General features: G+C 39.4%; 1 protein-coding gene across 5 annotated transcripts in view; it reads left to right on the plus strand.

Moving 5' to 3' along the window:
* Window positions 1-9,780: 9,780 nt before the first annotated feature.
* The window catches only part of LOC310890323 (uncharacterized protein), a 42,221-nt gene continuing 37,911 nt past the window's right edge, over window positions 9,781-14,090 (plus strand). For 3 of the 5 annotated variants that reach the window (XM_083819191.1, XM_083819190.1, XM_083819192.1), the window contains exon 1: window positions 13,507-13,912. In XM_083819191.1, coding sequence (XP_083675317.1) covers window positions 13,770-13,912 — 143 coding nt within the window. In that variant the 5' untranslated portion in view covers window positions 13,507-13,769. Of the gene's footprint in view, window positions 10,359-13,506; window positions 13,913-14,090 lie in introns of those variants that run through there. The other 2 variants (XR_014577175.1, XR_014577176.1) reach the window with 1 other exon arrangement.

Genomic DNA, 14,090 nt, shown 5'->3' on the forward strand with positions numbered 1-14,090 from the left:
ATCTCTGTAGCAGACTCTGATTAGTGAAGGAGTGGAGGACTCCAAGCTGTGTTTGATTCTGGTGTCACCTACTCAAGTTTCACTGCAGCATGAGAAGATAAAGCAACTGGAACAAACTTTAGAGCACAGTGGAAAGAAGATGCAGCAGCTGGTAGCAGATTTTAAGTCCCAGGCTATTCTGGTTGCTAACGTCCCTTAAAAGCATTTATCAAAAGTACCAAGTGGCCATAATGTCATAATAAATTCCAGGGAAACTTCTGAGAACTGTAATTTTTTTAATTAAAATACTGAGTTTACAATGTAATGCAAAAGCCACTGAAGTCCATACAGTTCTCAGAAGGAAAGGTTAAAATAAGTATAAATTTTTAATAATAAATAGAACATTTTCCTCCTTTGTTGTATCATTTAGAACCAGATAATCAACAAATTTCAAAGCCTAATCAGAAACGGAGCCTTAATGATAACTTTAATCATATAATTAGCAAGGTATCAATAACCTTGGATGAGGGAGACACAGTATCGGTTAAACTAGAAAGAATGCGTCAGTCACAGTCATTAAAGTGAGCGCTGAAAAATAAACAAATATGCTAGAGTTCAAAGTTACTAAGCAACTGCATATAAAGGAAGAAAAGTCAAACTCCATGCATTTCTTCTGGGGAGTTCTACTTACTGAACTGACTGCACAATTATAGCTACAAAATAAATTACCCTGGGGATTTTCTTTTGTTGCTCTTGGTTTTCATTTATTTATTTTTATTTCATTAACACTTGGTAAATGTCTATAACACTAAAAATTACAATCTATACAAACTGTGGGTGGGATAATACCAGCCAAGTGGGTAAATTTACACTTGGTAATATTGCAAATCCGTAGGAAAGCACAAGATCCTTACTTTCTCTCATGTCTGCAGTTGACTAAAAAAAAGGAAATGGAGACACCAGTCCACCTTGCTCGGACAGCACAATGGGAGTAACCCTGGGGTACAGAAGGTTTTTAAAATGGAAAGAGAAATTCCAGTGAATCTAGAACCACATTGCGTCTGACCCCTGTACAGCATGCCGATGGGCTGACCAACAGCCTTACGGATGTTATGGTCAGTCAGAATTGCAGTCTAAGCACTTTCCTTCTTCTTCTTTAGATGACAAAATCCCACAGACTGAGGAAAGGTGTGGTTCTGACCAGAATTCATCAGCAGCTCAAGGGGAAGGAAAGAGGAGGCCTGTTACTCCTTGCAAAGCAAAGTCTTTGTGCATGTGCCATGGGGCTCAGGGAAGACTTTTCATTCTTGAATGATTATTGTTCAGTTTAAAACACATTAAAATATGAAACCATGTTCATACTCTACGATGTGTATAAATAGCTTGTATCTTCACAGGTGGTAGTCCTTTTTAACAGCAGTTTAAATGTAGTCCCTTTGCTATAAGGATTCCATTTAATGTACTCCTAACTGCCTAACATATAAACTCAGGGTTAAATTTAAGTCTTTTTTACAGTCCTATAGCTTCTTTAAGAACCACAACTTCTTTTATTTAATGGATCATTTCATCACAGTGTGATGAAGACTGTTTAGGTAGACTTTGTATCATTTTAGTGCATAGAAAGTGAGCTGTATGAAGAAGCCCATAAGAGACAAACAAGTGAATGGCTGCCATTCATATGACAGTTTCATTTTGTCACACACCCATGAGATGATACATCCATGAAAGCCATTGGCCTGCTGGACTTTGAGGCTACTGGTACTGTACAGAAACAAATTAACTGTTGGGTGAAAAAATATTTAATCAATTTTCTGCTAGAGAAATCTGTTACAAAAATTTCTTTGTTGAACAAATCATAATAATGTTGATCTAACATATTCTGTCAGGGAAAAAAAAAGGAAGGGAAGGGAAGGGAAGGGAAGGGAAGGGAAGGGAAGGGAAGGGAAGGGAAGGGAAGGGAAGGGAAGGGAAGGGAAGGGAAGGGAAGGGAAGGGAAGGGAAGGGAAGGGAAGGGAAGGGAAGGGAAGGGAAGGGAAGGGAAGGGAAGGGAAGGGAAGGGAAGGGAAGGGAAGGGAAGGGAAGGGAAGGGAAGGGAAGGGAAGGGAAGGGAAGGGAAGGGAAGGGAAGGGAAGGGAAGGGAAGGGAAGGGAAGGGAAGGGAAGGATATGCTTTTTAAATATCCAAAATATCCACTGGCCCACTTCTACTATTTTGGTATTTTAAATTAAATTTTTATTTCTAATTTCAAAATAATTACTTTTTTTTTTGATCTTATACTGTTCCAAAGGCAATTGAAATCCAAATGAAATATTTCACATTTCTTAAAGTAGAATACTTAACTTGATCTGGTGTGATCTTTCCAGATATGTGAAATTATTCATAAGCTAGAGAGTGCACTTTCTGACAAGTCATAACTAAGCTTACCATAGAAAATACGATTTGTAAACTCTAATAACTAACAAGATTTATAATCTTGCAAAAAACAATGAGTAACTTCAGTTAGTCACAGAACAAACAACCTATAGTCATGCTAGAATTTCATAAATTTTCAGGAAAGTAAAAACTATTACAGAGCCAGCAACTCTCTGGAGTCATAAAGCATTTTTTGCAAAGCCAATGTCATCATTATATGCACACACTCATACAAATGGAAGGCTAGAACCTGCAACTCCACTTGACTGATCTTGTACTGATTTCATTGAGAGTCTTGGATAACGATGACCCAAAGTAAGCAAAGTGTCCAGAGCAAACAGATCTTCACTTTCCTATGTACTTTGCAAAGACAAGTAAGAATTAAGGTTCTTGTTTGGCAGATATGAAAGATTATGACTTGTCTAATGTTACGCAGGCAGACAGGCAGTTATGAAGCTGAGGAGAGCCCAGTTCTGACATGTTCTGAAAGCCCTGTCTTCCATGTTACCCATCAGAAATTATCCAGTCATAGGAGATTGGAAGAACTGTTCAGAACAGCTTCTGTCTGCTTTTTGTACAACATACATATAAAAATCCAAATTACAGTATTTAAAATTGTTAGAAATACTGAATTATTGCTAGCTGTCACCTAGGTCCTGATGAAACAAAGAGCTTAAGCATCATTGTTAAACCCTTTGACTTCAATGAGCTTTGAGTCATTTGCTTTTTTGTATGCATACCCTTTATTGTAAGTGTTTTCTGATGCAAAACAGAGTCTAAGCTGGTTGCATTGCTTGCTTGCATACTAAATTCTGTAGCTGTGTGTAAATGACATTTTTTTTCTTTATGGTTAGTTACTAAATCTGAGGCATGAGATTCGTTCCAAGTATCTAAAAGAGTTGGATCATATTGCACTACGTATTAACTAACATCCCATGAATGCAATATAATATATGCGAGGATTTGAACCTGCATGGATTTTGGTACTCTAAAATATAATTCCTTCTTTGGAGCTAAATATATTGAAATCTCTTTAGTGCACTTACATGAAAGAAACATCCTACCTTAAGAAATGCAAAAAATATTATCTCTGAAAGTTCTTGCTATGATTTAGAAGAAAAATGTATGATTTTGTGACTGTTCACTTCTGCCTTAGAAACTAGGGTAATATTTGATTTATTTGAGAAAATTTCATCAGGATAAACTAAATTTTTAGTTAACATATGCAGTTTAAAATAATGACAAAACCCTCCATATGTACAGTCCCTACAGGGAAAAAAATAGGAAAACACAAACTAAGAAGAAAGTTTAGAAAATATCTAAAATAAGTATTCACAAGGAACTTGGACAGCTTAAAAGTTAACCCAAGTATTTCTGTTTGTCTACCACTACGTTATTTCATGTGTATAAATAGCTGAACACATTATATATATTTTTCTCTATTTAGGATAATCAATCGTTCTGATTTCTCTCTAGTCTTAATCATTTAGTTCCTTTTTCACATCTTTTTGCCTCAGAAATGTTTATTGTTAGATGAGATCATCCCATGTGTACAGACATGCTAATGACTAGTTTCAACACTTGAAGAAAGAAAATCTCAAATGAAAACATTGCATAAACACAAAAGGCTTTGGCAGTAGGTCTTAACTAGAGCCATGTAGCTATGAATGTATTTGGCAGGGCGGGGTGGGGGGAGGGGGAAGAATAGCTTTTCACCAATACTTGGCTTATGATTGGAACGTTTTTCACATTAATTTCATTCCAAGTTGTTTGCAAGGAATTGAAAGTGAGAGTGTTTTATCAGTGACCTGGGAAATAAATTAGAGTACTCACAACAACTATTTCTCTTGAATTAAAAGTAATATACTTCACAAAGATGTAACTGGATAAATGATATGCTATGGGAAAGGCAGCTGAGACACACAAGTAAAAGAAATAAGTACGGTATATGACTACCTGAAACTTAGAAGGTGTCTGAGTTTAAAAAAAAAAAAAAAGTGCTCTCATTAATATTAAAGTCATAAAATATTTTGTCAGATATATGTGAGGACTATGGCGAATACAAATGATTAAGCTTTTTCTAAGCACTAAATAAAAAATAAAAAATAATAAAAAAAAGAAGTTAATTTTTAAATCTCTCATTGGAAGGAGATGTTTTTACATGGATGCAGATAGTCTTGCACTTTACTATGTTGTGGTTTTCTAAAAAAAATATCATGGGTATATCTCAGCTGCGAGTAAACAGAACAAAAGCAACACAGGAAGGAAGAAGAGACCAAATAATTTATTTTTTCTTCTCCATGGTGTGTGTAAAATGAACTGTTTATATATAAAATACCAGATTCATGCTGGTGGATTTCTGCTCAACACTGATGGTATGGATTTTGCTACTTTACTTGTTCATATATATATATTTATTTCTACTAAAGGAAATGGGTCCTTACCCTAAGACTTTCAAAGCTGATGGAAAGTCTTCCCTTTTTACTTTCCATTCCCTGGATCCAGCTCATGGAGCATAGGAAAGATATATATATATATTCCTGTATATTTGGGATATGGTAACAACATAGTTGCTGGTACAGAGGATTATATAGTTTTATTGGTGGTGTAGGTGGGGTTCAGTTCGCTGAACAGAGCACATGTGGCTCCAGAAGTTCTCATATACCTGCCCAGACCAGAAATCTCGAGGCCCGGCAACCTTAACTGCCCTGACCAGCCTTACTGGGTTCCAGCCTCCGCACTCTGCAGCTTTGGGCCTAGGAGTTCCATTTAGGCTCAGGCCCAGGTGCCCTGCTCCTTACCTGAGCTAAAACCTCGTGAGACCTGTGCTCAGGCCTTTCCTGGGCTTGCAGACTAGACTTGCCAGGTTGATGCTGGACTTGATTCATTACCTTTAAGTTGTCTGATGATTGCTAGATTCCTGATGGCCCTGTTGTCACTAGCTCTGCACTGCTCACATTGCTCAGCTACTGTCAGACTGCACCTGTTTTGGGTGGGCTCTCTTGGCTCCCATCCCATCTTCTGTTGTGGAGCAGTCCCACTCTTGCTCTTCCCTGACAAGAAAGTCTGTCTGTAGATCTGAGGTGCAGAATTGTTAACCGTTAGTCTTTAAGCACAGCTTGCAGAGAGAAATTAACTATGAACATAACATCAGCATCATCTCTTTTTTAGCTGTTGCTAGATGATTCAGAATGCTTTATCCAAGCACCTTGAGAAGGTGCTATGGGGGTGAAAAAGGTGGCTGCAACCAGAAGACTGCACCAGAAGAAGTGGGAGGAGAGGTCAGCAGACAGTCTTTGTGGGCTTTACCATGTGGCACCCCTGTACTCGCTGAGAGGAAACAAGGCAGCCAAAGAGATGGCAATCTGGCTTGGAAATAGCAGAGGAAATGGGACACATTTTTGTGTGCCTCAGCCTTCTCTGGCTAAGGGGGGTGGATCATAAATCTTTAGCCTTCCTTTAAGTTATGAGAGGACTACAGGAGGAGGAGGTAGTAGCCATCTTAGATAACAGAAACAAGAAAGACTTCATGCCAAAGGAGGGAAATGCCAGCTTAGTCTAAGAAAAAAAAAAAAATACAGAAACTGAGGTGCTGACCAGCCAAGGAACTGCAAAACAACATTTTTAAAGAGCAATTTTTTTCTTCAAATCCTGCCTGTCATTAAGTCTAAATGAGCAGTCTGAAACAAGAGTTAGCACCTCATTTCCACAGGCATGGTGAAAAAGGTGGGAATGAAAAACAGCACCTCTAGCATAAATTGTCCTGTTGTATTTGAAATATTGGAAGGTAGGCATTCATATGAATTGCAGGGACTTGAGAGCTGACAAAATAAAAAGCCTTTAATACAGGCTCTCACCCTGCATATTTCCAGCTTTTCAAATGGCTTGAATGCTCTTCTGGATGTGTTTGCAATAATTTTCTGTAAGTGTAGTCTCCTCATTGTTCTACATACAAAAGTAGGTGTCTCTTGCAGCACTGTTAATGCGGTAGCTGATACAGTAGCTTAAATAAAGCACATGTGCTTCAGCCAGTTTTATGGCTACTTTTCCTTTCAGGCAATTATCACCTAAAGAGGTTACAGTTTTACTCCTAAGTCACTGAAATAAGGGAAATTCTAAGTCACATAATAACTAGGTAGAAGACTCAGAAAGACTTTCAAAAGCTGCTAAGTTTAATCTTAAATGAATTCAATGTGCAGGTTTTTGAAAGTTCTGCACTAAGGCACCTAAATCTTTAGGTACCCTAATACCTGTACACACTGGTGCCTTGATAATAATCAATATAGACTTCCAGGGATATTCTTCCAGTGAGTAATAAACCCTCTTTGTAGAACAAAACAAATGTATTTCTGCTGTTTCTTTTACTGCACATGCTTACCAATTTAAACAGCAAAAAGGTCATTTCGAGCTATAGTGTAGGGAAAACAAACAAGTTGGTATGAGTGCTACAGCCTCTGGCAGATTGTGTAGAGAATTAAAAAGTATATTCTTCAGAGGTGGTTTAACATCTAAGTGCTTAAGCATAGATATCAAATACAATTAATTAAAATGTACACTGTCTTTTCTTCAGATTAAGGCATTATGGCAATATATGGAGAATATATATATATAATGATATTTAAGTTTTATTTTTTAACTCTTGCAAAAAGAAAAGCTCAGAATGACATTTTAAACATTATTTAATTAGGATAGAACACTGACTAAATAAACAGCTCCCATCAAATGAAAACATCATTTCCACTTGTCTGCAATAGCCTTGCAATTCACAGGACATCTTGTCTCTCTGTAAACTTCTGCCATGAACTTCACAAAGTCACACTTTTGGTGTATTTTCTATTTTAAACTTAAAAATATTAAAGGAATATTAACAATACTTGGAATGAATGATAATTTCCTAGTTCACTCAGTACTGTACTTGAATTTATTTTCACTTCCATCACTAGCACCATGCACTTCAATCGCACACAGCAGTGTCAGCTGAGACACTCCCCTCTTGGCTACATGTCTTACAAGGCAATAGGTCCCTTTTGTTTCTTTGCCCAAAACATGGGAATTTCCATGCAGCCTCCATCCTCAAGAGACCACCCACCCGCAAGTGCTGACAACAGATACTATATACTAAGCATTTCCCAGCAGAGAATGATGCCAAATTATTTGACCTTTTCTTTACCTTTTGCAGTAGTTTTGTTCCACTGGCAATGCATAGTCCTGCCTAGAGAGGTTCTGCACAACTGTCTGTAAAACCAGTTTTAAAGGAGAACATTTAGAAGTGGCATCACTTACTCACTCATTAACTTTTCAAACCGTTACAGTCCAGGAATCAAGCCTGGTAGCCATGACTTTAAATATTTGGGATTATTTCTCTGCTCCCTCCCCTTCCCCACCCGCTTTTACGGAAACCGTTGTGGTGGCACGATGTGAAGCCAGCGGCTCCTTCGTGCTGACCTCTGTACATGGTTATGAGTTCTCCATCCTGAACAGGACGCAGAAACACTGGAAGAGGTTCATGGGACAGCAAAGCAGATCAATGAGCAGTAGCAGTGTGGAAGAAGGAACACATGCGCTGGGTCTCCGCCCTTTGGAGAAGACTGAGGAGGAACAAGAGAGAAGTTAAGAAAAGTTATTAATGACAGAGAAGAGGCATGCAGGGAGTGACTGTTCATTGCCTCTTCAAATGCAAGTATTAGGAGACATCTAATAAAACTACTGTCTGGCACGTTCAGATAAAACAAAAGTGTTATATAACTTGATGCTAGGAGCAGAGAATGATGAAATTTTTCATGCATTCAAAAAGTGACCAGGTAAATTCAATGGAAGAAAAAGCCAGCAAGGGTTGTAAAATATATTGCTTCTGACTCAGTTAGTCCTTGGAGTGCCAGTTACTGGATGTTGTGACTTTTCTGGGGAAATATTATTACTAAGAGATGTTAGTATTCTCTCTTCTTATCTTACATACCCAATGTTGACATCTACTTCCTGCACACTCTTCACTTCTCTAGTTTTTTTTATGCTTCTCTGTAGATTTTGAAAAGACATTGACACTGCTTGTTGCTGTCATTTTTTTTTAATTTCTGCAATTATCATCGGATCTTGTCATGGTAATTGCAGCACTCTACCTACTCTACCCACTAAGGGTACACTACTTTCCAAACAGAGGGGTTACCAACTGCTCAGATTTGATTCACTATGATCCTTTGGCATTGCCCTCCGTGATAATTGGGAAGTCCTTATTTCTCTCCCCCATTTTGCTACACTGCAATGATGCTCTACATTTGACTGCTTTATGCTTATATAGCAAAATCAGTGAGGTGAGGCTCACAGACAAGAATTGTCAGTTGCATAAGAGCTTTCCTTCACAATAAATCAGATTGAATTTCTTAGCAGTTTTTTCTTACACATTTCTGGGATATTTGAAGGATTCTATGCACATAGCCATTTCTTTGAATGTATTACACAAAAGGCTAGCTCCTGTTTGCAGGTAGGATTCAACCAGAACATTATTCCTTGCTTCCTGTGGGCAGCTTCCCATGCGGTCCTATTAAATTTGTCATTTATTGACCTATTGGCTATAGTCATTTATTCTGCCAATGAGCTTAACTGAGTAGCTTCACAACAAACCAGAAGGAGGGCTTTGAGTCTGAGCAATTGTCAGCAGAAAGTTCTGCCTGTTGCTGGCACTGAGTTCAGCTGAGCTCATAAGTGGAGCCCTGGGTCCAATGGGAAGAGGAAGGGCCTGAGGGTTGGATCAAACAGGGCAGTAGCTGCCAGAAGCATGCAGATCAGGTAGCTTACCAAATGGAGCCTGGAGCACTGCCCATACAAACTCATCGAGAAGCAGAGAGTGCAAACCCACAGTGGAGACACAACAATTTCTACTGAGCTTCCCTGCAAAATGCTGAGGGGATGTTTCTCGGGCTGTGTTCAAGGTGACTGGATAGGGTGTAGGTATTTCAGGCAACATGTGTGCATGCCAGTAAGCTGTGGCATATGCAGTACTGTAGCCTAACTATATACTGACATGGAAATTTACTTACCTGAAGATTAGTGCTTTGGTGTTTTAGAACAGCAGTGAATCCTACATTTAATATTATGTAAGCTCTGTGCAACTCCTCAGTTGCTGTTTTCCCATTTTTCAAACTTTTTTTGGCATCTGTGAACACAGCAATCCAGCTGATCACATCATATTTGTGCTTTTTGCATGTCCCAGAAATATGATGAAGAAAATGCACTTTTTGATTTAAATTTGTGAGCTGTTCACCTACTAGAGGGAAAGCCAGAAAAGCCTCTTCTCACTTTTTGTTTCTGAAAGAGATGAATTATTTTTTCCATGCTCCTGTGAGGTAATTAGAGTAGTAGCCCACTTCTTATACATGCAATGATAGGGGCACAAAGAAATTTTCAAAAGTCAGACTGAGAACAAGGTCCAGAGTTCTGACATTGACTCTCCTGCTCAGACTAACAAGAAACACACACACAGACACAAAAAAAAAGAAACCCAACTTCTCACATACAGATTATTCTGTTCCTTTGAAAGAGAAATATAAATACAGCAAAGCTGAACCACCATTTATAGGTGCAGTTTTGTGATTCTAAAAATAGCTGTAAGCAGAGTCTCTAATGCAGGAGTATTCCCTACAGGACAGAAGCAAAATTCCTGTGATGTCCTCACAAATTATCTTGTGCCTTGGAGTAACCTCCTCTACTGTGGAACTCTCTTTTTTCAGCCTTGCTACGCTGTTGAGACACCCAGTCATGGGAAACTGCGATTAAAACCCTCCTCCTAACACATTGTGGGAAGAGTCCTTTCAGTTGCTACCATGGCTACGATACATAAGCCAAGGTCATTGTTTGTTATGATTGTAGCTGTGCTGAGCCTTTTTTTTTTTTTTTTAAACCAACAGCTGTTGCGTATCAGTGAAATTAAATCATTTCAGGCAGATATAAAGTATAGGATTATTCTAATTCAGGTGAGTCATGCTGTAAAGCCATATCTCAGTCCTATATAGAGCTATTTCTATCTTCTCTGTAGGCCAATCTCTGATCTTCATTATCATGATACTTTAAATATAGAGTAATTTAATTACTTAAATTTTTTTTGCACTATTAGTAAGGAGATCAGCTTGTGCTGCTGTAGTTGATACTGCACCTCCTTACTGGTGTAGTATAAGTTTGTATAGATAATTTGAAACAAACTTGTAGTTAGAGAAGTGGTTTAAGTGTGTATAATTGCAAACTTAGTCATGTTTTAGAGACGCATTTCCTAAAATTAATGACATTGGTGGCAATCAGTACTCGCACTTTATTTAAGTCGTATTATCCTCTGAATTAATCAGATTTATTCTGAGTGGATTTGGTATGAAGCATTCACAATTTCCAGAACAAGATCAACAAAGAAATGTGATGTAAAAAATGATTCTTCTCTTTTCAACTGTAGGGTTGATTTGGCTATTTTTATTTTTTTATTTTTTGATATTTCTAATTTAAATAAATTACTCTTAAGTATCTGTGCTATGAGAAAATCTGCCATATATTTTAAAACAGACTGCTATACTAAGGACCAGTTACAGACATCTGGTTAAACCATAGCCTGAGATGCTAAGACATGGTCCAGTGCTGTTCTCCTTTTATTCAGCCCCTGGCAGAGGTAAACCCAATTCCTAGTGTAAATTAAAGCAGATTCTGCTTTGCTTTATTTTAAGTGTACTGGGAGTATTTTTTGTCAAGTATCTCTCAAGAGACTTACTCGTCACTTATTAGTTAATATTGGTGCAGCAGTCTAGCAGGGGGGTTGATATAAGGCAGAAACCCAGGCTGCAAATGGTGTAATGTTGGCTAACTTCTTTGGGTTAGTTTTTCCTATATATAACATTGAGAACCAACATACAAAAAAAACACAGTCGTGCAATTGTTCTGCATTTTATTTACTTGCTGTTTCTAAAAGCTGTTTTTCATAGGTATCTTTCTGAAATACATAATGATAGTTGTGACAGGGGTTTCTCTCAAAAAGAGAAATATTGCCAATGTCTATTTCTCTGCAGAGAATTTTCAGTATGTCTACATTCAGCTTTGGAAATGGTGTATAACAACATATTTGGCATCTCTGGATCAAATATCATTCAATATCTACTTCCATAAAACATATGTATACAGGCACAAATATAAGCAAAACTGTGATTATCTTCCATTTCATGGGGACAGTCATCTAATACATGCTCTCAAATACATCTGTGACCTTAGTAAAACCTTACAGTTCAGGCTCCTATTCTCCATCGTTTCCTTTCTGATGGTGTTGACAGTATGCCAAGCAAGCAGAGAGCATTTCTATCTTGATATATGCTGAAAGGTTTATTAAGCACATCACTTTCCAAGGTTGAATTAGTGTTCAATTTCAGAAAAGTATACGAAATAGAATACCTCAGAAAGAATCTCTGAATATTAATTATCTCTTTAGTCTTAAGTCCTAACATATTGCAATATTTCTGAAGGTAAACAGGCCAAAGATCTGTTAGTAGGGAGAATACTGGATGACAAATTCTTGGGTAAAATTATTTACAGGAAGATAGGAAATGAGTCAGGTATCTCAGGAAAAAATAGCTGTCTCACAGGCATCTGAAAAAATGTCCAGATTCATTTTTTCATTTCAGATGGAGAAAGGAAGGGGAAATACATCAATAGGAGTTACAAATCACAAATTCCCGACTTCCTTCTTAGCTGCATACCAGCTTTGTCTTAAATTTTTAGTGCTAGGCACCAACGGGTAAAACAGGCAAGGGAGAGAAATTATTTGGCTTTATTCCGTACATTAACAAATCCTGGATGCTGACACTGAATAGAACTTGAATAAGTAATTGCTCTGCTTCTGAAATTCTTTGAAAATATCAATAGCACCACACAGAAAAAGGTTTCTGAAAGCTGCTTCAGGAGCTTTTTATATGCTATACGGAGAGTATTTTCATATGCTAAGCAGAATAAGTACAGAGTTACATGCAAGGAGGAATCCAAAAGATTCATGGAAAAAATATTTACTTCTTTCCAGGTTTTATCGTGCTGCAGCAAGATAAAGATAAAAATGCAGCAAATATGGATAGTTAAAAGAGTGGACTAAGTAGGAGAATGTTTGAGGACTAGAGAAAACAGAATTTCATAACTTCCATTTGCTCTAAGGAAGGTATCAGGGCAGCAATCACTAAGTAACGTGGTTTAAACTTAGATATTTCAAAGAAAAGGCTTTCTAGCTGAGGGAAAGAAGCTTTCAACAGCATCATCCGGTACATTCTTTTGGGATGACTTGCCATTCACATGTGGCAGTGTATGAGATGGATGTCTTCCTGCAGTCTGAACTCTCTCCATCTCTTTGGTGTCCTAGAGGCACTGAAGAGCCTGTGAGATTCTTTGTAGGATCCAGTGGGAAAGGCAGCTTTCTAGTCAGGCACTTCAGGGAAATGCAGGACAGGACTGCGGTGGTTTGACACAGATGGGCAGCTATGATCCATCATGCCACTTACTCTCCCTCCTCAAAAGAACAGGGGAAGAAAATATGAGGAAAAAAGGCTCAAGGGCTGAGATAAGAACAAGGAGATCACTCACCATTTACTGTCATGGGCAAAACAGACTTAGCATATGGAGATAAATGTAATTTATTGCCTATTGATAACAGACTACAGCATAGAAAACTAAAAGCAAACTTAAAACACTTTCTCCCCATCCACTTTCTTCTACTTCCTCCCCCCAAGCAGCGCAGGGGAAAGGGAAATGGGTCCGCAGTCAGTCCCTGATGCTTCGTCTCCACCGCTCCCTCACGGTCCCTCCCTGCCCCTGCTCCCCGTGGGGTCCCTCCCACGGGATGCCGTCCTTCCCGAACTGAGCCTGCGGGGGCTGCCCGCAGGCAGCAGCTCTTCAAGACCTGCTCCCACACGGCTCCGTACCACGGGGTCCATCCATCCCCCAGGAGCAAACTGCTCCAGCACGGGTCCCCCACGGGTGGGCGGCACCTCCCCCCCATGCTCCTGCATGGGCTCCTGTCCACGGGCTGCAGCTCCGGCCCGGGGCCTGCTCCTGCGGGGGCTCTCCATGGGCCGCAGCCTCCTCCAGGCCACATCCACCTGCTCCACCGGGGGCTCCTCCACGGGGGGGCTGCAGCGTGGAGATCTGCTCCGTGTGGGACCCATGGGCTGCAGGGGGACAGCCTGCTCCACCAGGGGCCTCTCCCTGCACAGGCCGCAGGGGAACTGCTGCTGCCTGCCTGGAGCACCTCCTGCCTTCCTGCTGCACTGATCTTGGGGTGTGCAGGGATATAGCTCTCATTTCTCACTCCTCTCTCCCAGCTGCTGTTGCACAGCAGTTTCTTAAAAGTTTTTCTTAAATCTGCCCTCACAGAGATGCGAACACCACCACTTACTGGCTCGGCTTTGGCCAGCAGCGGGTCCCTTTTGGAGCTGGCTGGAACGGGCTCTGCTCTGACATGGGGCAGCTGCTCACAAAGGCCACCCCTACAGCCCCCATGCTGCCAAAACCTTGCCAGGTAAGCTGAACAGAAGGGTAATACTGAGAACACCTTTGATAATGCATAAATTGCTAATACATGAGGAAAATGAAAGAATAATTGATAGGGTAAGCTCTTTGTTTTTCTAAACAAATGACAGGAACAAGAACACTGGGACAAAGGACTTGCTTATACAAGATACGTGACCAGATTTTCC

Source organism: Anser anser (assembly GCF_964211835.1).
Source record: "Anser anser genome assembly, chromosome: Z".
Lineage (NCBI taxonomy): Eukaryota > Metazoa > Chordata > Aves > Anseriformes > Anatidae > Anser > Anser anser.